We start from the raw sequence: 26497 nt of genomic DNA, 5'->3' as shown, positions 1-26497 counted from the left end.
AGCTTCTGTCCCATGCATTATTATTAAATTTAGTATTACTGTATGTATTGGTAATTAATATAGCTTTACAATTAATTAACTGAAGACTGCTATCTGTGATAATTAACAATATAGTTTACCTTGTAGGAGGAATTAATAAAATTAACAAAACTGATTTCTCAAGTTTATTCCGTACCAGACACTTTGTCTGACGACCAGTTAAAATAGAGTTCCCACCAGGATACTTTGTGGCTCTGTTTAGCTCCATGTCAACATACAAAATTGATATTTACTAACAGTAAGGGCAAAAGCCAGGAGGTGTGCACACAAGGTCAACACAGCAGGAAAAACATAGGACAAATTCCATCACCTAGAAATGGACCAGCTGCAGTTAGTTCAGTTTAACTGTAAGGATTTAGCACATGTGAATCATGCAAGAGCAACCTCTAAGGTATATAGCAAGACAAAAATTATAGCAGTTATAACTTTGTGATCATGACAAATATTTGAAACAAAATCAGCAATTTTTGTGAGACAAAATTATGGTACTGTAAGAACCACACATTTCCTTTCAAATATAACTTGTTTTATTGATTGTAAAGTGTGTATGCATGGTGTCAACTAACTATAGCAATACACAGGCGGGGGTGCCACGAAATGTCCCAATGTATACATTATTCAAAGACTTCCTGTTTTTGTCAAATCCTCCTATCACATAAATTTGATGACTAGAACACACTGCAGCTGAAGAGCAGAGCATTGTTGGCAGACTATCAATTGACTCCCAAGAATAACTAGTATTTAAAACACATGCTGTAAAATACTCTGAATATCCTCCCACTGCTATTAGATATTTATCACCAAGGCTGGCAGCAGCTGGGCTACTCCAAGGGGTATCTTCAACACGCCCCCACTTTAGTTGATGATCTGACAGAGTTTCCAGTAAAGCTACATATACTGCTGAAGAAGGTTTCATATCTGGAGTCACTCCACCAAGCACAAACAGCTTGTTACCTACTATGGCCGAATGTAAAACACAGAGTGGTTGAGGGAGATCATCACATTTGAACCACTGGCTAGAATTGCTATCATATGCTTCAGTAGTACTGAAGATACCGTTCACTGTTATCTTTGTATTCCCTTTGTTTGCATCCCAGCCACCCATCACTATCATCATCGAATTGTGACTTGCAGCAGTTGGTGTCCACCTTGCAGTTGGCATCTCAGTATAATCTTTCCAATGTTTATTCTCCAAAGAAAGTAACCTATTAGTTGCCCTGCCATTTTTGGTCTTTCCACCAACAAGTATCAAATTATTCATAAAAACGGCGAGAGAAAATAATGACTGCGGTGTATCAATGGGATCATCCCACTTGTCAGCATCAGGATGGTATACATCAACTCTGTAGAGAGAAATGGTATCACTTTGTCCACCTCCAACATAAATTGCATTATCAAACATCACTGCTTTGTGGTAATCTGCAGCGACTGGTGCAGAAGCTCCTGTCACCCACTCAATTCTCCGTCCATTGTGTAAGTTAGGAATAGATGGTCCGCTGGAAGTAGTTTTCTCTCTAACTTCATCCTGAAAATTGACAAAATACAATGTTTAATACATATACTTGACTAAACTCATGACTAGGTAAAAAAAATTGCTTCTGTACAAAAACATGCTAATATTCAAGATACATGATAGTGTGCATGTCATTCAGCCAAAGAAAGCCAGTGTAGGGGAGCGCAAGAGATGAGTGTGTACGGGAACCAAGAAAAATTTAATTTTCAATTACCCTAACCGGAGCAGAATATATTAGTGTGACCATTGGACATTTACCAACCGACTAGCTATAAGAGTGCCCAATTACTTACTCAATCTGTCAAGGATGGCAAAACACTTTCCACTAAAATAAGTTTGATATACTCTAATAGACCAGTTAGCTATTCTAATAAATGCAGTAGTCAACAAGCTTTTTAAACAAGGTGCAACTACAAATGGAAAAAAAAACAAAAAAAACCATGATATCTCTTGTTTTACTACTGCAACTCTACTTTATTTTAAAATTAATGAATTGTTAATTGAGGGCTCAAACGAATAGTGATTTTTACTATTCAAATATCCTGTAATTAAAACTACCAAATATTCGAACACTCTATTTTTATGCATACCACACAGGAAAAGGTGCGCTCCGATGGAGTTGAAGTAGCTGGAACACAGAAATACTTTTGAATTAAAGGTATGAGTAAATTGTAATGTGAAGTACTAACTTTCCACCATTGTAGAGGAGAAGATTCACGGGAAGGAACGTTAGCTGATAAACAAGCCCTAACTATTTCAGAGACATGTTCACCACTTCGACTATTTTCAGCAGAATCATCTTCCCCAAGTAAAATATATAGGGCAGACAAGTGATGTGGTTCTGAAGCACATGTTTGAGAACTAGTTTGGCCACTTGCAGTAGCTGTAGTATCACTGTCATACTCAAAGCTGTTGATAAGGTAAATTACTGATGTTTCAAGCAAAGATTTCTGTGAGGGGTTAAGCAACTTGGTATCTTTAAACCGTAGGTAGCTAGTAATGGAACACTGGATCAATTTCATTCACGTTCCATCGTTGGGTAAGTTCTCTTATAACAATATTCTTACAATTTCTACTTGGTGCTGAGTGACCACTTTCAGGCTGCACATTTTTGATAAACCCGTGTATAACTGGTAACATAGTTGAAACTGAAACATTGTATTCACTGCTTAAGTAGGTCATGGCTACTTGAAATGGATACAATACATCTCTTAGCTGTTCTAGAAGATCCCACGATGATACTTGTAAATCAAGGTGACGGTGATCTCGTCTGGTTACAGTGCTATCAGCTAGAAATGCACTAATTGGCAATCATAACTTCAACAAACGATCAATCATGTAATAGACACTATTCCATCTTGTCTTTACATCTTGAACTATCTGTAGTGCATCTTGATCTGGTGACATTTGTTGCTGACACTTCTGCAAAGCAGTATTAGCAAGTTCACTCTTCTTGAAATGCTCAACTAATCTTCGAGCCGCACTAACCACTTGCTGAATTTCATTTACTTCCAGGCCAGCCTTAATACATAATTGCAAATCATTACCAGCACAACTTTCACTTGACCACCCAAACTTCTCTGATAACATTTTTCCAGCATGAACAAAATTTCACCCATTGTCATGAACAAAGCTAACAACCTTTTGTGTACTGATGCCAAAATTTCCCAGTATCTCCTCAATCCACAATGAAATATTATCACCTGTGTGCCGTTCAGATACTGGCATGGTGCCCAAACAAACTAATTCCATATTCCACTCACCAGAAATAAAGTGGGTAGTTAGGCTAATGTAAGCATCATTGGCAAGGCTGGTCCACATGTCAGAAGTGATTGATATGTAATTAGCTGCTTGAAGAGTTTGTTGAACATTGGCTACAGCTTCTTCATATTTGAGCTCAATCAGTTCCGTAAAGCAAGTTGCAGACAGTAAATGATAGCCTGGTTCAACAAAGCTCGTGAGGTTCTGAAAACCTTCCCCATCTACGAAATTATTGCCCTTAAATCTTTGATGATAACACCAGCTATACGGTATGCAATAACCTTTGAACGGGTCCGAGAACACACAATACCACAAGTAAAACTATCCAGTCTGGTTTGCTTACTTGTAGATGGAGTATCACTCAAATCATTCATAGTCGCTTCATAAAATGCAGTATAGTGGCATCTCTTTAAATGTTCACGCATCGATGATGATGTCTCTCTGTGATATGCAAGTAAACCATCATTATCTCCAACTGGACATAACTGACATTGAACTGATTTTCTGCCCTGCAAGGCACTGAAAAACTTCCGCACCACTGAACAAGGTCAGCATTGTCTTGACGAATTACCGCAAGAATAATTACTGGCAACGGTGCCAGTCTCACGAGTCTCTTCTTCTTCATCATTGTCATCTATTCTTTCTTCACCTAAGTCGTCACTAGAACTATCTTCTAGTTCCATTGCCACATGTAGTCACGCAGTGTAGCACAAAGGAAACAATTGACTTAACACATGATAACTTATTAATTACAGAATTTGGATCCCAGGTACTTTCGATTACTCAAAGACATTATCATAGCTTCAAGTACTCAATTCGGTTACAAATAGTCGGATATTATAGGATATTCGTTTGAGCCCTATATTAGAGTATCTCTATCTCACTGCTTAGCTATGCAATAGGTTGAAGGACATGGTTTTCATGTAATGTTTTCTACAGCAAAACTACTTGCAGCTACATTATTATGCTGCATGGTCACCATGCTGCGATCATTTAAGAGCATGTCAGCATGTTTTGATAGTTTAAACACAGACTACAAGTATCCACTCCCTTGTACAGTATAGAGTAAGCGCATCAACTAGTTTTGTAGCATCTAAACATGCACAAAGTTTCTGTGCAAAAATTTATGCTTTGGTATGGTTGCCTTGCAGAAGAATACAACCATGTAATTGAAGATAACAGGAAAGGCGAAGTGCAGAAGGCAAACACTTGTCAGAACCAGAAAATAACATGCCACGAGTGAGTATATGACTATGACATGAAGCACTGTTTCGTTTGGCCTCTAGTTTTCCGACTGTGGTCAGGCAAGCAAACTAATAATCAGGTTTTGGTGATTCTTTTTAAATAGTTTCTGTAAGTTATTAATGCTGGATATGATGACAGATGCACTATTCCATAAAGGTACTTTTCATTGTATGTGCGCCCATGTGTGCTACTTATATGATGGTTTTTACAGCAAGATGCAAGTTTATTTTAGGGGAAACACTACTAAATAGAGCTATCATACTGTTTTGATAGCCATATAGGGATTAAATGTCGTTGCAAGTGTATTCCTTGCTTCTAGTGCTGTGAACCTGCAGAGTTTACTAAAACAGGTTATTGGAAGGTGAATAATTGGATATTGACCGGTATCGCTAAGAAAATGCAATCAAAAGCACGTTTTTGATATCTATCTCTGCGCCTACTACTACTGACCTGTTCTAAGCCACAACAACTAGCCTATCTAGTAGTATACTAGCCTATCTAGTAGTATACTGTAGAAAACTGACGTGAAGTAATAGTATACTTTAGTGAAATGCCAAAGGAACCACAAATAATTAGTGACATCATTCAAGCGCCACGCACTAACAGAACTGACAGTGTATCACAGATATAAGCACCCAACAAGCTTTGTTTCGCAAAGCTGATGTTTGCTACAAGCCTTACAGAACTAATTATGGTACTAACCTTGATGTACCTTGTAGACATGAAGAAGTCATCACGCCATACTACAATTAAACCATTACCAAATATATTAACAAGCTTTTATCAACTCATTTATGCAACATTTATGCTATCCTAGTGGTAAATAGCACTAAAAACCAAACACAAAAATCTAGCCTTGGTGCAATCACCATTTAAATTTTATGGCATATTATGCAATGTGGTACACTTAATGAAATTTTTTGCGGTACACACTTTGGCTTCCCTAGATTGAAGGGCTTCGACTTGACTGTAACCTTAAAGGCTTCTTAGCCAATAATTCGCTTACCTAGACAATACCAGTAAATAACCAGTTTTTCCATACCAGTTCGCAACACTACTTGTTTCATTGCTTTTTAATTCTAATCGCTACTCAAATGTAAATTTTTAATTTTGTTTGTTTACTTATTTGTAATAACACTAGCTATAAAAATAATTAAATTTTAAAAGGAAGTAGAAATCAATATAATACACATCACGGCTGCCAATTAGCCAGCGAGCTCAAAAAGTAATGAGTATATTTCCAGGTGCAGCAAACTATTACTTGTAATATATCTCATAATGCACATATATAGAGTACATGTAACTTTTACATCAAGATCAAGATATTCCAATAGAACAGTCACCCTAATACAGCAGAGGCAAATATTTAGCTATATAGCTACTCTAACAAAATGTTATAAAATTTCCTAGGTGGTGTGCATTCTTATTAAAAATATGCAAGCTTGAGATACCCTAATAGAGCAGTCACCCTAATACAACAGTCATTAACCCTTCGTTTCCCAAATTCCTTTAACAATTACACTCCTTGCTTTATAACCTTATAACTCTTGTATAGTTGCAGGTATCATCACCTAATTTTTAGTAGCACTTCTCTACATAATTATGCACTAGTGGTGTAAATGGGATGGTGATTGAATAATCTAATTAGAAGTATGATGTAATTAAAATTGTAAAAAAAGGGAAATAAATGTATAAGAATTTATTACAATAGATTCACTCTGTTTATTTACAACTTTTACAAGTTTGCTGGGTAGCTACACCATTTAGGCACAAGCAGAAAACAATTCAGCGCAAAAGATTATTCCATGATGGTTTTACAATGAAAATACTGTCGTGACGTAGATGCGGGAATATATAACAATACCTTTTTGTACTAGATCCTTATAAGGAAATTTTTATTTCTAAAGTTTGCTTAGATACAATAAAAATGTATGTTATTATTAAAGCTGTTCCTATTCATCTAAAAAATAAACATTATCATGAAGCCAAAAAATGTATGGCAAAAACTATTGGTGGGTTAATAACAATTACACAAAAAATTGGAATTTTCAACTAGAGTAGGGACCATAGCACATCGAAAAAAATGCATGAAACAAGCTGGAGCAGTGCATGATATTACATCACAGTAAAACAATAAGAAGTGCTATATCCCTACTGTGTTCCAAAATACCATAACGAAAATGCACAGTAGGATTATAAGGCCAACCCAAGTTGTTGTCTGGTTTCTGGTCCTAGTCAGATTCAAATAAGCATGCGGGCGGGCGGATTTGGCCATTATGTCATTATTATTAATGAAACAGATAAACCAGGCATAGCCAGAGAATAAATACTCCAACCATTTGATTAGTGCTGTGATTGTAAACACTACAATTCACCACAGCCATGGTAAAACCTGCAAAAGTAAACCATATTCTAATTAAACAATGCCAGTTCGAAAATCAAACTAGCCAGATACCTTTGAAGGCTATAAAATACCCAGCAGCAAGCGCTCTAGTAATGTTTTAAAAGTGAAACTTACCTCCACCAAACGTCTCTCACTTGTTTACACATGTGAAACCTTACCTAATCTATTATATGATGTCATTACGCATGCGCACCACTAATAATGGAGAAACCTGGCAATTGTGTAAATTGGATGCAGGCAGTGGACCAGAAACCAGACTACCAATTGGAGTGGCCTAACACTTCTTATTGTTTTACTGTGATTTAATATCGTGCACTGCTCCAGCTTGTTTCAGTACTTTTTATCGATGTGCTATGGTCCCTACTCTAGTTGAAAATTCCATTTTTTGTGTACTTGTTTGTTAACTTCTTTTGTAAATAATTATTATGACTGGTGAACCCACACATACTGCATCTGCACACGCCCCAGCTATATCAATTATCATCTGAAAAGTGAAGTATCCATTACGCTTTGTTGTCAACTATGTTCAACCCGTTATACAGGATTACGAATTAAGAACTGTTCGAAAAGCACCTCTGCAATTGAAGTAGCCACTATGAATAGTACAAACGATTTCCATTACAAAGGGAAGCCATCACGTGCTACTGCCAAATTGATACTTTTTGCTGTCAGCAAAGATGAATGGGACACAAAGGAGGACACTGGTAAGTCCATGAAGAATGCATTGTACGTACTGTGGTATGCCAAAAGGCACCTCTCGGGCTGAAGCAACGTCGAACAGTAAAAAATCAAGCCCGTATCCTTCGCCGTTATCGAGTTACGCTTGTCTGAAGGCATCAGTCAGTTAGTCATTTACTCGGTTAGTCACTAGAAAATTCTGTTAAATAATTTTTTTTTTAAAGTCATAGCAACTTGTTGAAAGCATTTCGGGTCGATCTAAAGGCTTGTCTGGGAATAGTTTTGCCTAACCAATACTGTCTCATCATCATCTGGAAAAAGTGAGGCTGGTTTTTGGGTGATGTTTTTTTTTCATGGGCCATGCCTACCCCTTTGTGGTCCTACTACACAGTACTATTGTACTGCATCAGTCAGTCAGTCAGTCACGAAAATTCCATTAAATAATTTTTTTAAAATATCATAGTAATTTGTTGAAAGCATTTTGGGTTGATCTCAAGGCTTGTCTGAGCATAATTTCGCCTAACCAGTACTGTCATCTGGGAAAAGTGAGGCTGGTTTTGGGTGGTTTTTTCATGGGCCATGCCTACTCCTTTGTGGTCCCTACTATACAGTACAATAATTAAACTTCCTATTTAGTTTCCTCCAAGTTAATTATAAATGACTATACCTAATTATATTGGTACATTGGATTGGCCTGTGCATTGGAATATATCAGATTGGTTCTATTGGTATACCTCTAGGAGTCACTATCTCAACCGAGATTATAAATCTAGGCTTCACTTATACTTAAATTTAGAAGTGACTTGTAAACCAAACCCGATACATACACTCTGCGTTAGATTCTACTACATGTTAATTATTAATAAATGTACCTTTGACTCTGTGCTTTTAGATGTCTCAAAATACAAGAACGCATCTTTTAGGCTAATACCAGGATATATTTCTTCTACCTTCTTTATCAATTTATTGACTTCCTCAAATATGTCTGTCGCTGAAGGTCGAAATTCTGGATCATCTGCTAAACAAGACAAAAGTAATGGCTTCATTAGAATTCGATCGTCAGTATTCATCATGTTTATGAAGTCTTGACGTCTCTCTATTTCAGAAAGAGCTACTAGTTTTCTTGTCTTTAGATCAATCTGCTTCATGGCTTTTGGAGTAGGCCACTGTTGGCTAGCGATGTAGAGGATCACACCTCCAAAAGAGAACACATCTAATGATGGTCCATATACTGGCTTATCGTCTAATGCCTCTGGGGGCATAAACGCAGCAGTACCTGGAATTTGGGACATACTCTTGCTACTTTCTGCCATCATTACCTTGGCCACTCCCAGATCTGTGATCTTTGCCTCAAGAAAACGAGACACCAGAATGTTATTAGGAGACAAGTCTCGGTGGACAATTGGAGGATTCTGACCATGAAGGTACCTCAGTCCTAGAGAGACATCAAGTAGTATTGACAGCATCACCATTAAATTAATATCACCACCATATTTATTTACCAGCGATGTTACACTGTCCTGCATTTTCTCCATCACCATAATAGGCAGTCCGGACTCGTCACTCGAAGGATAGAAAATTCCTAAGAATTGTACAACGTTAGGATGACGTAGAGTACTCCAGAGGCGACATTCACATAAAAAGTCTCTTTTTAACTTAGCCAAGTCCCTTTCACTAGCCAGCTGGAGAAGCAAGGCATGAAGCTCCTTACAAGCACAACGTTTTCCGTTGTACTCCACTTCTGAAACTTTCCCATATGCCCCATTTCCCAATTCGACTCTTGTAAACTTCAGTTGTGATCTAGGAATAACGAGATTAGAAAACTCAGTAGATGCCGCTGCAGGCGAATCCATCGTGCGCCGTCCCAATCGCGCTATTCAATAGACGATATGCACACTTTATTACTCGAACGAAAAATGATCAATTAAGCGTAGACGGCGCAAAACTCAACGGTACCTTAAAAGCGGAAGTCCCATACAAAAGTATGGGAAGCAAATGCGGCTCGAGCAATAACTCACCACTCGAGCTAAGGACAGGCCATCTCGCCTGCCATACACTTCTTTCCGTGCAAAAGAAGTGTATGGCAAGCGAGATTGCCTGTCCTTAGCTCGAGTGGTGAGTTATTGTTCGAGCCGCATTTGCTTCCCATACTTTTGTATGGGACTTCCGCTTTTAAGGTACCGTTGAGTTTTGCGCCGTCTACGCTTAATTGATCATTTTTCGTTCGAGTAATAAAGTGTGCATATCGTCTATTTGGATTCTCGATTCAATTGGATATTATGGGTTATAAGCGCTCGAATCAAAAATATAACTTATATTCTATGGCGCTACTAGGGGGCGCTCATAAACCGTATAGCCTAGGGGGAAAATTTTCGCTGAAATCGCGGTTTTGGGGGTTAACAGCGAAAATTTTATCCTTGAGACCTCCATATAGTCTAATACATTTTAGGAGTGTTTGCAAATCCGCGAAAAAATTATTTTTAGCTAGCTACAACATTGGGGTCCTTCACATACAAAATCCATCTACGAAATTTCGAAATATGGAAATTTACCAACCAAATTTCTAATTTCTGGATAAATTTCTACCAAATTTCCGGCTTGGAAATTCTTGGTGCTATATACGAAGTTGTAGCTTGAGTTGTAGTATATTCCGTACCTTAGGCTACTGTATTATGGTTTCAGTATGGGTTAATGACACCCAGCTGGATACTTTGTATGACTTACTGATGGTATGAAGGTATTAGATAGGTAATAGGATGATTGCACATAACTAACGTTATTGGTAATTCTCAAATTTCAGTCTTTGAAAGATTAAATGTCATCTGTCAAACATCAGCCCATTGTGATACAGTATTCAAATCATTTTGAAGAGCTACCACATCTTGTTTAGAATGAATACTTCTGTACAGTAAAGTGTCATCTGCATACAACCAAATTTTTGATGAAATGTTGTGTGCAATATTGTTAATGTAACATAGAAACAAGAGTGGTCCCAACACTGACCCTTGTGGCACTCCTGAAGTTACTTTACACAGTTGGCTATATTCGCCATCACAACAACTCATGGGATCTGTCCGTCACAAAGCTTTTAATATATCTTAGTACATTTCCACAAATACCATAGTGACCAAGTTTGCTGCAGAATCTGTTTAAAGTACGGTATCAAAGGCTTTGGACATATCTAAGAAAATTGTATATTAAGAAAATTGTATCAATTTGTCCTGATAGGTTGAGAGTAGTGGCAAAGTCATCAATTGTTTGGGTTTCACAAGATCTTAAATATTAATTCTGGATCTAAAGCCATGTTGGAAAATGGTGGAGATTAGTTGAAGGGCAGCAGCTGCAGTAATCATGATATACATGTGTCAGGTTAGTATTTTTTTTTTTGAAACCATCAATATTGATGTAGCTATAGTGAAAAAACAAAACAATTAGCTAACATTAGTATACATACTCCTGACAATAGTGATTTACTTTGCTATACATTAGTTCCAATAGTAGAAGTGCCAAATCACATGGTTTATATTATATTGTGTAATTGCACTGTGAAGCAGCCAATAAGATAACAGAAGCCATTTAAGTGCAACAAGATCATCACTAGCCAATCAAATTATGTGACCTTTTAAGTGTTGAAAGAATGATGCAATCATCTGTCAGATGTGCACTACAAAGCATGAATGGTTGTCACCATGTGTTTAGTAGATAGCTAATCAGTAATCATGTACTTTTTCATGCAGTTATGGAGTACTTGTAACAGCCAAAATTGCACTCAAATGTGTGTGATTACCATCAACCTATACAAATAACACAACTTTCCTTTGCTGAATGGAATTTTATGTCATATGTTCGAATTCCCTTCAAAAGAAATGGTACCATCACTGAATTCCAAGCAACCATCCAGTAAATTGAATTTTTTAATTTCTTTTTGTTTGTTTTCAACTTACAGCCAGGCTGAAGTTGCAATTCCAAAGTGGAACCCCCCTTTTTAAAAGTCTGGATCCGCCCCTGATATTATATCAATCCCTACTTCCTTTTAAATTTTAAAAATTTTAATAGCTAGTACATAAGGCACTTGACATAATTATGGTACTAGGTAGGTTGTTAATGCAAAAAAAAAAAAAAAAAGGTCATCACCTGCTGACAATAGCTGCCCCTCACCAACTATATTTCCTTATTTATATCTACATACATAGCTTGCTACACTGCTCCTCAAAAGACTACTGTGACTGCTCTATTAGAGTATCTCGATTTGACTGCTGTATTATAATATCTCGAGTAAGAGAGGCTCTTTCAAAAAAGGACCCTTTGAACCCCCCTGAATATACATGCTGCAATAAGTAAGGAAACAAGCTCAAAAATGTTACAGCTGAAATGAGAAATGATCCAGCAGTAAAAAGTAAGGAAACAAGATTAAACGACTACTTGCTAAAATGAGACACACTTTAATCCCTACTTTTGGCTAGCATCTTGGAATGAGACCATTAAATTAGCCAAAAGTAGGGATTAAAGTGTGTCTCATTTTAGCAAGTAGTCGTTTAATCGTATTTCCTTACTTTTTATTGCTGGATTGTTTCTCATTTCAGCTGTAACATTTTTGAGCTTGTTTCCTTACTTATTGCAGCATGTATGCTATACCAATCCCTACTCCCTTTAAAATTTTTTAAACAGCTAGTTTGTTTACTTTTTATGTCTAGCTAGCTAGTTATATTATACTCTTTGTTTTCCACATAGCATAAATATCACTTAATGCAACTATCTTTTACCTTCATGTGCAATAAGCACTTCTAAAAATATTTATCGTTTTGTCGTTTAAAGCTATTACAGCAACTGCTAAAGGCTTCAGCTATGGCCTAAATGTTGATGATTTAACAGTGAAACATCACTGGAAAGTCCATCATTAAGAGTGTAACCCTTGCTTTTAGAAGTCTGGATCCTGAGTGGATCCGCCCCTCAATGGCATTATTAGCTAGCTACCTCGAGAAGAACAATGAAGTGAATGAATAATGAAAGCAAACAGCATGGTGCAGTGGACAGAATGTAATCAGAACAACAGATTCGTGAATCCGCCATCATTACTTTGGCTGTCTGAAATTTCTGGAGCCATACACCTAGCGTAACCAGGTTTACAGCAGTGAATTTCAAAATTTTAAAAACTCACTGTCCATCGAAACATTTGACTTTTCGCTTCGTTTACTCAAGGTACAGCATCATTACAGCAGTACTAATGTATTCCAGGTGGTTTTTTGGGTAAAACTTATTGTAAGGCTGATTTTAAAGTGTAAAAAAAATAATTATGAAGCCATATGATTTCTTACCAATCCCTACTTATTAAGTACTATCGTACTTAATGATACAGATCTCAAATCACTGATAATGAGTAGCACATTTTAACAGCTGCCTTTGTATACAGTTTAAGCTTTTACGTGTCATGTGTTCATTACTAGTGTTAACACTCACTACTATACCAGTATCAGATTGTCTCAGCAAACATTTCTGTGATCATATTATAGTGTTTATTTATATTATTATGAAACAGCAAAACAAAATACAAAAATTTCACTTTCTTAAAAGCCTTCGTAATATTTTGCCACTCGCTGATTTTGGTATTTCTTCAATAAACTTTACTCCTCCTTTTAACTGTTTGTGTTCTGCTACTCGTCCCTTCACAAAATCCTCCACTTCTTGTTCACTCAACTCGTCACTGCTTCTCACCACAAATGCTCGGGGAAGCTCACCAGATCTCTCATCCTCAACACCTTGTACAGCAACACTAATGACATCATCTGGATCATGTGATCCCCTTACCTATAACTGCTACATCAGAGATAAGTGGATGTTGGAGGAGAAGAGCCTCCAGTTCTGCTGGAGCTACCTGAAGACCTTTTACTTTGATCAACTCCTTTAGTCTGTCAGTCACATAGAAAAATCCATTCTCATCATAGTAGCCTTGAGGAAGACATGTACCAAAGATATTACTATATGATAAGTACCAACCAATATCTCCAGTGTGGATCCATCCATCATTATTGATAGTATCAGCAGTTGCCTTAGTATTATTGAGGTAGCCCTTCATTATCTAAAAAAAGATATTCACAAGAAATAAAACATTGTTGCAAATGTACTTAGTATAATGTTTATACTACACAAGTAGTGGGAAACTACCACATTATACCCATCACATCAGGGGATATCATAACAAACCCATAAAAGTTAAATCTGTATAGCTACCAACCAAAACCTGTAAAAGTGTGACCTGTGTAACATCTCAATACTAAACAAACAGAAAAAGATTGGCACATTGTGCAAACAAGCAGCAAAATAAATTTAAAAACTTTCATTCAATACAATACATGATACCACAGACTATTAGTGACGCAACAATAATCGTGATGCGCAATATTATCATGATATAGATTGTGGTGACAGTGCAATACTTTTAATTTTTAATTGCCATTTGCACATGTAATAAAAAAACTGTAGCGTAACCAACCAATTAATGGAACATTTATTCACGCCGCACATCCCTTCTCGTACAAACATCCCTGGAGCACAATTTTTGGCAGAGGTATTCCACTTGACTTCGTCTTCCTGTGTACCAAGTTTGGTGTCAAAAGGTGATTCCCCTGACCAGTAACAGCTGAAAACTTGTAAAGTCAAAGTAACCATTTATCGGAACCATGGCTCAATCACCAGAACTCTGTAGGCATGCGTGTTTCAATTAACAGACAATGGTTCAATGACTGTTCATGGCCTTGCACTGGAACTTCACAAAAATCTGAAAAAAATCCTGTATATTAAAGAAGGTCTAACTGACATCCATGCAAATTTCAGCACGTTAGATCGTGTAATATACAAGCTACGATATTTTTTTTTTTGTAAAAATACACACAAAATTGTTTGATAATTAAACACACAATGGTCATTTAAGGGCTCTACAGTATTTAATAGTGGAACAACCAGCTCCCAACAAATTGTAAATCCTTCTCTTGGTTCTGTTCTTGATCTCTTGGTGGTTTCCAGATGCTTTGTAGAGAAAGCATGGTGGCATACTTGAACTCCAGTCATGGAGATGAATATTTTGGACTACGCTCTCACCAATCTTTGCCTCATTCCAGCCACCATGTCATCTTAGAAGCCAGTTCAACTCCCAAGTGTTTGACACTAGCTGTACCGTTTTTTTGTTTTTTTTGTGGAAGTTTCGATGACTGCTGGCCTTGATCATGGCTTGGCTTGTTTCCTTTATTTTTTGGTGACTAACACTAAAGTAGAAACTAACAGTAGATTGTGAGCTTTCAAAGTGACGAAGAGAAAGTGCCATTAATGGTACAGGCTGAGCTCGCCTCTAAAAACAGCCCCAAATCTATAGTACGGAAGTTATATGAACTGTTAACCTTTATCCATTCCTTTATCAGCACAATTACAATCTTTAACAAACATAACACACTCCTTATCAACCATGCCACTTCTTTGTACCACAGAATTTTATCATTTTTATTAGAATAATATCTGTCTGATAATTGAAGCATGTATTTCCAGTAATTGAGCCCATCCGATAAATGGTTGCTTACACTACTAAAATTGTTTATTACCATATTGCATGCTGTAAAAAGAATTGTACCTAAAGTTTGTTATTGGTTGTTATTACTAATTCATTATACGTAGATTATGGACAAAACTACATGCAATAATTATCATTTCTAAGTATTTTGTAGCTATTTTAAAAACCATTTAATTACAAGTGGTATTCCTGTTTCTAATCCTGGCTGAGTGAAAATTGGATGAGGGCAGGAGGGTTTGGCTATTATATCATTATTTATCATACAAGTTATAAACATGGAAGACACCATATTTAGGACTCAAAATCTATTCAAACCACAAGGCCTCTGAGATTCTATACATGCATGTAGGACTGGTATAAAACATCACATGGCACAGTTTATAACTCATTTACAAACACTAAACAAACCTGCACACAGGGACGTATGCAAGAATTTTGAAAAGGGGTTTCCACTATAGCTAAGTGACTGTTATATTAGAGTAGTTATATTGCCTGACTGCTTTATTAGAGTATCTTGATCTTTTCACCAAACACATAATCCACCTACAGGTGTTGTTATCTATTACTAAGATAAAGGTTTAAAATGTGTCCTGTTCCATTGCAGATTCCAGATTTTGGAAACCTAATTTCTTAATGTTTCAAGTAGTGTGTAAAATCCAAAGAGGATTCCTGAAACCTCCTCAGTACGCCCCTGCACACGGCTTCTAACAGCAACCACCGACTTATGTGCAATGTGCATTAAATAGAATTTTGCATGTGCAATACCAATAGTGGCCTGTCCAATAACTGATGTGGTTGGGGACCAGAAACAGGATTACCACTTGGAATGGCCTTATGACATGATATAAAAAAAATCTATATCATGGCATCACTACCGACTATTATGTGCAGTGTCTTACAATACATTGTTTGAACATTCACAAAACTTTGATGAAAATCCTATAGTGTTGTATTTAATAATTAAAACGTTGTGCTGCTAAATTGTACACAAATTTCTTGTTTCCAAATAACAGGCACTGTCTCACATCATAATACTGATGCACCGATACTAATAATAGTACCAGTATCTGCCCTCTTTTGACAGAGTCGGATTAGTATATTGGTAGAGCTTTAAATACCTGATACCAACCAATACTTTTTGAAATCGTTTCATTGCTTTTCAAGATGGCAGTGTAATCAAGCAGTTGAACAATGAAGGAAGCCAGCATTATGTACTGGAATGGGCAGTAAGCCACAAAGTAGGATTCATTGAAGCTATAAAACCCTACTGATTAATAGCCACACTTATGTAAAACAGTTTTCCACCTAAAACAATATTATTTAATCAAATTTCATGCTTACTTGTGGTCCCTTTACCAGGACTTCTCCATCACAGTTTGGACCAAGTGGCTCACCAGTTTCCACATCAATTACTTTACAAATTGTATTAAGCACAGGAACACCAACAGAGCCAGGATTATCAGCATCCATGGGGCAATAGTGTGAAAGTGGACTTAATTCAGTCATGCCATATCCTTGTCTGATGACTTCTATACTTGTCCTGCTCTTAACGGCAGCACAGAGCTCAGCACTCAGTGGTGCAGCTGCACTCATGACACACTTAAGACTTGTGAGATCATATTTCTCCACTGACGGGTGCTGAGCCATGAAAATCAACAGAGGGGGCACCATTGGGGCATCAGTGCAACGATAATCTTGGATAGTTTTCAGAAATGTCTCTGGCTCAAATTTGGGTAGTATCAGAGTTGTAGTTCCTTGGTATAAATTGTTAGCAAAAATGATGATCAAGGCATAGATATGGTAAAACGGAAGTACACAAATATTGAAATGATTCTGGTCCCTAAAATTAATAAATTTGTTATGATCGACTTGGCACACATTAGCAATAACATTATAGTGGGTTAACATTACTCCTTTAGGAAGGCCTGTGGTGCCACTGGAATATGGAAGGATTGCAATATCTTCTGTTGAATTCACTTTCAGATCATCTGGAAACCTTGACCCACTGTCCTTCACCAAATTGTGGTAGGACATCATATTATTTCTCTCTCCCGAACCTCCATCATCACCTAGTATAATCATCTTCTCTACACAACCTGCCTTGCTTGCAGCTTCACGTACTGTTGGCAACAAAGCTGGTGTGGTGGCTAAATACTTACTGCCAGAATTTTTGAACTGATAAACCAACTCATCGACAGTGTATGATGAATTGCATGAACTGAAAATACCTCCACATGCTACAGTAGCGAAGTAGGTCATACAGACTTGTGGACTGTTCGGTGCCACTAGACACAGCACATCTCCTTTCTGCATACCACTCCTGACCAGACCAGATGCTATATTAACCACTGATTCCTGTACTTCATTGTAGGAGTACTCTCTTCCCGTAACACCATCAATTAGAGCAATCTTCTTGCCATACTTCGGAAAGTTCTGGAACACATGATCATAGAATCTTGTCTTAGGTATCACGACGTCGTCATACGGACACCTCACAATGAAATCTGAACTTATTACACTAGAATTAGTGCTAAAAGAGGAAGTTATTGGTGAGAGCACTTTTCCACGTGTCACTTTATTAAAGATTCTTCCAAAAGGACTTCTAAGTACATGCTGCATTGGCCTTGTTCACTGTAAAAGTGTACCTATAAAATAAAACAATATCAATTACACTGTGTTTTATACACTGAATGTTTGTAGTTTAACATATTGCTACCACTCCACAAAAAATTGTGGCTTGTGTACAACAAGAAGCTCATTAAGTCCAAATGATGGGATGGGTTCCTGCTTACAAACACATAATTTAAATGTAACATCTTCTCCAGGGATGTAACATCTTCTCCAGGGATGTAAAGTGCACTTGGAATGACAACTTGTCACAACCAATCTTCAAATTAGTGAGATTTGCCGATTTAAAAGTGAGATCCCCCTTTTTCAGTAAACATCACAAAATCTACAATTTTTTCTTAGATTGTATCTTTCCATTTATTTACTTTAAAGTACATTTAGTGCCTTCCTGATTGCATAGCAAATGAAATGAAATTACAAATTTCCCAAGAATTGTTACCTATGTGTGAGATGCTAAACCATGTGTGAGAAAGCCATCAAAAGTGTGTGTCTTACACATAATGCGTGAAAATTGAGGTGGCCATACAGTATGGTAGTACAGTATTCTAATGGAAAATTAACACTTTGATATGATTTCATTGCACAAAGAAGATGGTGACCAGAGTAATTGAAGATAAAAGGAAAGGAGGACAAACACTTGTCGAAGCCCCCCAAAGGCACGTGAGTTTGTTATTGTGACAAAATAATTATGGTTGTCATTGGATGTATTGTTTAGCCTCTAACTTTACAACTGTAGGCTGGTAAAATTTGGGTTTTAGGTGTTTTTCATTCTTCTGAAAAGGTTTTATTGCTTTGAATGCTATATCTGGTGTTGGTAACACTAAGACTCTTCTGTAAAGATGTTTTATGTCATGCAAGATATTTCTATGGCTGGGGCAGATACGGGGGCGGGGGGGGGCTCTTGACCCCTCTCCAAAATTTTTTTAGTATACCAAAATACATATAGTCACAGTATTAGAACAGTGTGTAGTGAGCTATTTAAGAATTTTTATGTACTTTATCAGCTATAAATGCATAGTTGATGGGGTGGGCAGGTATTGTCAGCTGGCTGTGACCTTTTTTTTTTGGTCTCACCTTACCAAAACAGACAATGTAGTTCCTCAGTTCATTTTGACCCCCCCTTCCATAAGTCTGGATCCACCCCTGTTCTATGGTGGTTCAGTTTTATGGGCAGAATTGGGGGGGGAATACAAAATTTTCGTGGGGATCCCATCGACACTCCTATTCCAGATGCCACATAATTATTTAAAGCACTCACACTGCTGTAAGAGGTATTACTATCTAGTTGACTCTGTACCTGCAGCTGAATGATAGGATTGACAGCACCAGAAGCATCGCGACAAGCCTCTTAATTATGTAGCAACACTTACTGCAACCAATCATATTGACCACGCCTATTACTGATAGTACAGTGAAAGAACCCATGGAAAGACCATGCCCCTTGAAAGTATCAAATAGGTACTCGAGATACTCTAGTAAAGCAGTCACCCTAATACAACAGCCATTTTCAATTTCTATATAGAATGTGCATATCATATCTACACGTAAAAACTAAACAAATTAGTGTATTAGCATATTAAAGTGAAGTAAGGATCCAAGTAATAAAATCATATAATGAATGATGGTATTACAACATAATTATATTATAGTCCCATGGGAAAATCCTTACTTTAGCACTGAACAAAACAATTATTATGGCATGCCACTGTAGGGATTTTCTCACATGGCTACATTGTAATACCATCATTCATATCTTGTTTCACTGGTTCTGCCACTTTACTTTTTTCAAATACATACACAAGTACTTTATGTCAAGTTTCACATACATAGTCTACCTAGCTAGCTATGAGCTACAGGTAACAACAATTTATAAGCATTAACTGTCTTTGATCAGTCTTGCATAGCCAGACCACATTTTCTGCTTTTGTATTGGGTACCAGTAAGAAAAAGGGCTTGGTAAACGCAGTATAGCAGTTTTGTTCTGACCCCTCCCCCCCAGACTTTGGGGATTCTACTATGTGACTTCAGATCATAGGTGGCAGAAAGGGGGGTGAAGCCCCTCAGAATGATATCTCGCCAAAATTATCCTTCTTGTAGTAGGGATAAAACAGTGAAAAGATCGATATACTCTAATAGAACGCTTAAATACCCTAATAGAGCAGTCAAAACACTTTATAAAAACGTGTTCCTAAAAGTAGTCTAAAACAAATGAAAAAAGTGCGTAGCAGGAATTGAGCCACCTATCTCACTTACTTTGAGTGTTCGGATCTTACCACTGTACCAAGGGTTTCCAGCTGCTTATAAATTTATGTTCGTTAACCCTGTAGTCAAACGGCTAAAAAGAGATTTTATTAACTGCAAATAGCAATTATGCTAACCTTTGAGATATTGTTAAAGTTAAAACGGCTACAGCTTCTGGGGGGCTGCATCCCCAGACCCCCTGCTACTAGAATCTCTGGTCACCTCTCCCCCTCACATCAACTACTTCCTTTGCCACTGCTTCAGATTGCTGTGAAAGGCTCATTATTTAGTAAGAAATGCACACGATGCCTTTGCAATGGTTTTTAAAAATAGTGGTAGCCATCATATGATCCATGTGTCTCACAAACAACACCAATCAACAGCCTCCAAATTCCGGGAGTGCCAGAACAAAACTGCTATACTGCATTCACCAGACCTTTTCTTCTCAACCCAATACAAAAGAACTAGCTACGCAAGACTAGTCTTTGAATATGACCTAGAATAGTCTTGCTGCAATCAGTGCTATCTAGGGTCTACAAATCAAATACAAACCAAAAAGTGTACTATATACTTGCTAGTGGAAAAGTGAACCTCTGGTCACTGAGTAACATCAGGTCAGCTCTATGGAGTACGGTGTGTCACACCCGTGTAGGTATGAATGACCATGGTCAAAATCCTGATCAGCTGAAATTTCGTGCTTACAACCTATTCCATGTTGGACCAGTTACTTTACTTCTACTTTCATAGGTCGCAATTGTTTGCCCTTGACTGTAGATTTGGCACAAATTCAGTGGCCTTGATTGCTGACTTTTGAGTCTGGCTGCAGTCGAAGAAGTGCGTGTGTGTGTGTGTATGCGTGTGTGTTTGTCTCCCAGTGAATGAATCCCTGAGAGTATACATCTCAACTACTGGTATGCATATAAGACCAGACAAAGTTGATTAAGAGTTTCTCATCACTCACCCGCATCACCTTCTACCCTGCCACTTTTAACTTCAAAACTGGTCACGTGCACCAGTATTTCAATGTTTGGACAAACCAAGTAACATTTTCAGCTAAGATAAATGTTTCTGCCTGCTTCAGAAAGGTGGTAAAGAATAACCTTAAGAAGGCTTTTGATAATCCTTGTAGTGACGATAACTAGATTTTGCTGTGATTTTGGTTGTTTCGAGGGGTAGCCAATGCCCACTCAAAACCCCAACATTTTGTACGAAAGTCCCAATATCAAACTATTTCACTCTGTATTTTGGAAATAAAATATAATTCTAATTTCAATTTTATTGTTATGTTTTTACCTCAAGTTTTTATTGCAGGTAAATTTGTAAGGCTAGACAGCCTGTTACACCTAATCAACAGGTAAGGCTAGACAGCCTGTTACATCTGATCAACAGGTAAGGCTAGATAGCCTGTTACACCTGATCAACAGGTAAAGCTAGACAGCCTGTTACACCTGATCAACAGGTAAGTAAACTAATTACATACACGTTTTTGCTAATAACTTGTGCAGAAAAATTGCTGAGGGGATCAGAGGAACTTCAGAAGAGACTCAGGTGTACTTTGTACTGTTGATCTGAATCATTGTATGGTGGCAGCCATAATTGAACTCGTGAACGGACAGAAACGAGAATAACCTTATGGTTTGGGATTTCTAAATATTTGATGGATTTCTCAGGTAGTGTACAAGAGTCCCAAGGATGTTGGCTACCTTCGGGGTGCTTCCTCCAATAATTATAATAATGAAAAATGACCATCTGCACCAAAAATTGAGGAGGTGGCTGATGAGAAACTAGCAATCCACTTTGCCTCTGTGCTACAATACTGCAGTAGCCATACACAGTGAATTAAGTCAGTATACATGTGACTTCCAGGATCGCAAGGCATTCGTGTGAGATATCACTAAGGCATTTAATGAGGATTTACGGTGAATTAACTCTTCCTGAAGGGTATCCCTTTGGCGGTGAGTAGCGAGGACTGGCTACTCGGACCGTTCTTCCAGAGACCTTCAGCTTAGTATTTTTAAGGTCTGTAAAATGCATGGAACAGCAAATTCTTGCTCTTTTTATAGATACAAGAAACCACAAGCTACAAAAACAAATTGCCAAAAATGGGAAAACAGGATGTGACTTTGTACATTCCTGAGATGCTACAAGACATATGTGCCAATATGAAAACAAAGTTTATGTCTTAAGGCAACAATCCCCTCAGTATACCATCACTGGGGATTGGAACCAGGAGTACTTTGCATCAACGGGCGGCCGTCTCCGGGATCTAGTCCGCCTTTCCTCACTGACTCCATACCTCAGCTCTAGCCTCCAGCTTGCATCAGCAGTATAACATTATGCAGCACTGGGTATCTTGAATTCAATCTACAATCTGATAGTGTCTCTTCCTTCTATATGAATGTGTCTACCATGTTGATGTAAACTCTCTAGTAGACTAGTACTAGGGGATATCATCATCTTCCTGTGTCAACACTTCACAGGACATTGTCTCTTCTTGAGTAATCATTCATATGAAGAAGTTTGCTACATGGCATGGACATTATTTTGCTTAATCATGGAACACTGTAATTTTCACAAACTAACCTGCAGAACTAATTCACAGTGCTTTTGTTACATTGTAACACTAATGTAGTGAAGGTTAATGGCCGTCAAGACATCGAAATAGCTCAGAGCATTCCTTTCCAAATATCCGCCATTCAACTCGCCATAAAGAAAAAGTGATTTTTGACCTTAAAATAATAAGCTTAAATTTCCTCTGATTTCCTTCTGCTATAGCTCATCTTAATCGCTATTCACTGCTCTTTCCAAATCTGATTCGGAATCTGAGATATCTATCTATCACGTGTCGCAGGTTATTACGTCTTTTATTGCATGCCCCCGAAACACCCAATACAAAATGTATGGGGAAATTTGCTACACCTGGTCGGTTTAAGCCATTTTGACCAGCCAAAATTTTTGTGAATTGGACTTCAATTGTACTCGCAGAGTTGCTCTACACATATTAAATTTGGAAAGTTACTGAACAGACTCGTACACTATTAATTTTTAATAGTTTTTTTAATCGAAATGTATTGGACATGCCTGTTCCGGCTGGCATTTTTGCCATGAACAAAAGTATAGCAAATATCCACAAACTTCTTGATATGAAATAAATATGCTAGGTATTCTAGGGAGGTTACGGGTATACCACATCCACAATCCATCCCTGGCAGTATATTCTTCAAGTAGCACAGTCTACAGGAATGGACAGGTCAGTCTTTGCTTAGTACTCAGATGAGGAGCGTCACTGCCTCCGGTCTGTAACAACCAATATAAGAATAAAACATCCGGCATTGAATTCAAGTAGTAGTGAACGTCATGATAATGACAACTATACTCATCGATGATGTAACTAGGCTAGTGGCTTTGATCTACTAACTCCATCACCGCTGGATGGCCCCTCTAGGTTAATAATGCACCTATCAATGTTAGGCCCCTACCCCCCAATACGGGCCATGTGGGGACAAGGTGGGGATTTGACACCCTGCAAGAGCAATAACCCCACTACTGGGGCCTAAGTGTTTATCTAATCTCCTACCTACCCCATATATTCCCTGAGGTATTCCCCCACTCCATGATCAGTTCTGCCATGCCTGCAGACAATACATGTTAAGGTTTGGCTACGGGTCAACGTCACGTGATTTAACTAAATATAGCTACACAATTCGATTGTTATAAAAAATGCTTGTGTCAAAAGCCCCACTACTGGGAGTAACTTTGTAGGTGAACCCCCGTATAAACTCCCTATAATCCCCCTATGGATCCCGTACTCGGGGTTACTGGGGGTTACAATTGATAGGTGCATAATAGTCAGTAAATACCTAGAGCCCAGTTTAATGACGTAGTGGTCTACCATAGATATACTAATCCGAGGACCAAGTCTCGATCTACAAATTCCGGGAATACTGGGGCTAGGAGGGGATTTGTGCGGTCGTGTGGCGTTAGCCTAGTGATGAGTTAGTTCGAGTGGATTCTAGTATGAAAGTAATAGCTAGCACCCGAGATACTCCTTCCTAAACTGAAAGCACACACCTATGCTGTCTGAGTGAATTTCTTTAGTGAAGACAAATCCCCACTATGTTGGGGAAATTTAGCGATCAATTCCCCGACCTTCCCCCACCCTCAACTCGTATTAGTGGTAGTCGGGCATTACATTGATAGGTGCATAACACACAACTTAATACACATTCTTTTGTACCTTGTTCCCCAGTGGCGAGAAGAGTCTTGAAAGCAAGCAGCAGGAAGATCCACAAGTGCCACGTGATCTGGCATGGGGGTGGAGCAATATTTTAATTCGTGCACAAAAACGTGTATTTCAACAGAATTGCAAGACTTTACGAACTTATTTATAATCCTATTTGATGCAGGAGAGCCTGCATCAAAGGTCTGTGGGTAACCTGTGCCCACAACCAGAAATGTACAGCTATAATACCACATTACAATTACTTATTACTAAATTTACTTAACTATATGTAAAGTAACTATGTACTTATTACTAGTTTGCAGATCAGTGTCAGTAATTAAAGGGGAGAAAATTGGTAGAGACTGGTTGTCTTGAGCATCAGTGGCATGCCGGGACATAAGAGATGAAATGAGCAGGATTGATCAGAGTTGAAGTTAACCGTAAAATGGTCCCATAGGCCATAGATGTTTTGTAAATTTTTGTTTGATGACATAAGATGGTAAGGTTAAGTTTATAACAGGTTACTGGTAGATGGTCCAAAGTCTTACAATTCAATTGAAATGATGATGAGTGGCGGATACTGTCCTAGGGTGGTGTAGTTTCAAGTGGCTTCCAGATCTAGTGCTGTTGCATGGTGTTGAAAGAGATATGTCAAAGTCGTCTGTTGGTGTGTTCAAGGATTTGATCAGAACTTGAACATTAAATCATTCAGTTCATAGGTGTACATTAGCAGTAATAAATTTAGTTGTTGTAGCCTTGATTTATAAGGTGAAATATAGTTATTCAGTGTGAATTTATATTAGTAGCTCTACACTTCACACGTTCCAGGGTGGTTATATCTCTATTTAGCTGAGGTCTCTATATTTGTGAGCAGCATATTATTTGTGATCTAACCAAGAGTTGCTTTTTAGCTTCTATACAATTGACCCTAAATGTATGTCTTATCAATCCTAGAATTTGATATGCTTTAGTAGTGATAGTTTTTTATAATGGTCTGTCCAGTTGAGATTACTGGAGAAAATGATACCAAGATCCTTGTGTTGTCAGAGTTGCTTTATATAGGTTTTCCATTAACTGTGTATGTTGTGGTGTCCAGATCAAAGGGTGGTTTAGCCCAAAAATGAACATGTACAAATTAAATTTGGCTTCATTAAATAATAGAGTGGCTCCACATAGCTGTGTTGTTGACATCGTACCAATATCATCCGTGGATCTGATTGCCAGTAGACGTTTAGTGTCATCAGCAAATATGAAGGGTAATGCAGATTGGATGTGTTGAGGAAGGTCGTTTGAATATAATAAACAGAATGGGTCCTAATACACTCCCCTGGGGAACTCCGGAGAGGACATTACAAAATGTTGATAATGAATCGCCAATTACAACTTCTTACCAGTGAGCCTGTAGCTCAGCTTAGGTTTACGTAGCTACATAGTGATACAGATAGCTAGCTAGCCACCATTTTCAATGCCCACAATGCATGTCACCTCTGTCACCATGCACTGCTCCAGAGGTTAGAATAGTGCTAGGAGGGCAGACACTAGCAAGATATCATGGAAGGTCAGCACAGACTTTAAAATGTCAGGTAAAACAAACTATGAACAAAATCAGGAATATCAGCTTATATAGCTATTTAATCCATTGTGGAAATAAAATACAAGTCATATTATTGTAACAGGTTCTGCCTCCCACGTTCACCCTCCAGTCCGGTCCCTAAGGCCAGGTAAACTTACTTGTTTCTCATCGACAAAATTTTGGATTTCCATGCAGAGGTCATTATGAGGTGCAAGAAATGGCTGCTGTGCAGTGAAACAATACCTCATCAAAATAATATACATGATTGATAATAGCAATAATGAAATTCAAGGTGGGGTAAAATGTGTGATGTGGGGAGTCCTGGCCTAACTGGTAAAGCAGGTATAAAAACACAAAACTAGCTAATCAAACAGTCCACAATTCAACAGACAAGAGCATGCAACCAGACATCATGATCAAACTTTGACATCATGATCAAACTATACTGGTAGTATAGTCTTGAACCCAGACCACATGGGTTTGAGACTAATCAGTTCTCTGATTACAGCTGATAGGGATGGCCTCATTTGCAGGCTTCTAACACAGTTCACAGCATCCTTATTATAACCACCTTACAAACAACAGAAACTCAATATCAGTACTTTCAGTTACATTACCACCAAATAATATTCACA

The 26497-nt window shown here is 37.8% G+C and overlaps 2 protein-coding genes across 3 annotated transcripts; both read right to left on the bottom strand.

Annotated features, from left to right (window-relative positions):
• Positions 1-460: 460 nt before the first annotated feature.
• Positions 461-9516, bottom strand: LOC136256017 (probable serine/threonine-protein kinase pats1). Of its 2 annotated transcripts, XM_066048928.1 has the most exons (3): positions 8917-9516; positions 8513-8835; positions 461-1564 (listed from the first exon to the last, which is right to left on the bottom strand). In XM_066048928.1, the coding sequence occupies exons 1-3, from the start codon at positions 9491-9493 to the stop codon at positions 605-607; spliced, it is 1860 nt and encodes a 619-aa protein (XP_065905000.1). In that variant the 5' UTR covers positions 9494-9516; the 3' UTR covers positions 461-604. The 2 variants fall into 2 exon arrangements, with proteins under 2 accessions (XP_065905000.1, XP_065904998.1); XM_066048926.1 differs by having other exon boundaries at positions 8513-9516.
• A 3581-nt stretch (positions 9517-13097) lies between these two features.
• On the bottom strand, positions 13098-24396 carry LOC136255967 (probable 4-coumarate--CoA ligase 1). The gene is made up of 5 exons (XM_066048877.1): positions 24305-24396; positions 16540-17843; positions 13635-13716; positions 13446-13586; positions 13098-13396 (listed from the first exon to the last, which is right to left on the bottom strand). The coding sequence occupies exons 2-5, from the start codon at positions 17815-17817 to the stop codon at positions 13197-13199; spliced, it is 1701 nt and encodes a 566-aa protein (XP_065904949.1). The 5' UTR covers positions 17818-17843; positions 24305-24396; the 3' UTR covers positions 13098-13196.
• Between the last annotated feature and the right edge of the window lie 2101 nt (positions 24397-26497).

Source organism: Dysidea avara, chromosome 5 (assembly GCF_963678975.1).
Source record: "Dysidea avara chromosome 5, odDysAvar1.4, whole genome shotgun sequence".
In the NCBI taxonomy this organism is placed as follows: Eukaryota; Metazoa; Porifera; class Demospongiae; order Dictyoceratida; family Dysideidae; genus Dysidea; species Dysidea avara.
Note: the sequence above shows the minus strand (reverse complement) of the source record. Positions and strands in the feature narration are given on the sequence as shown.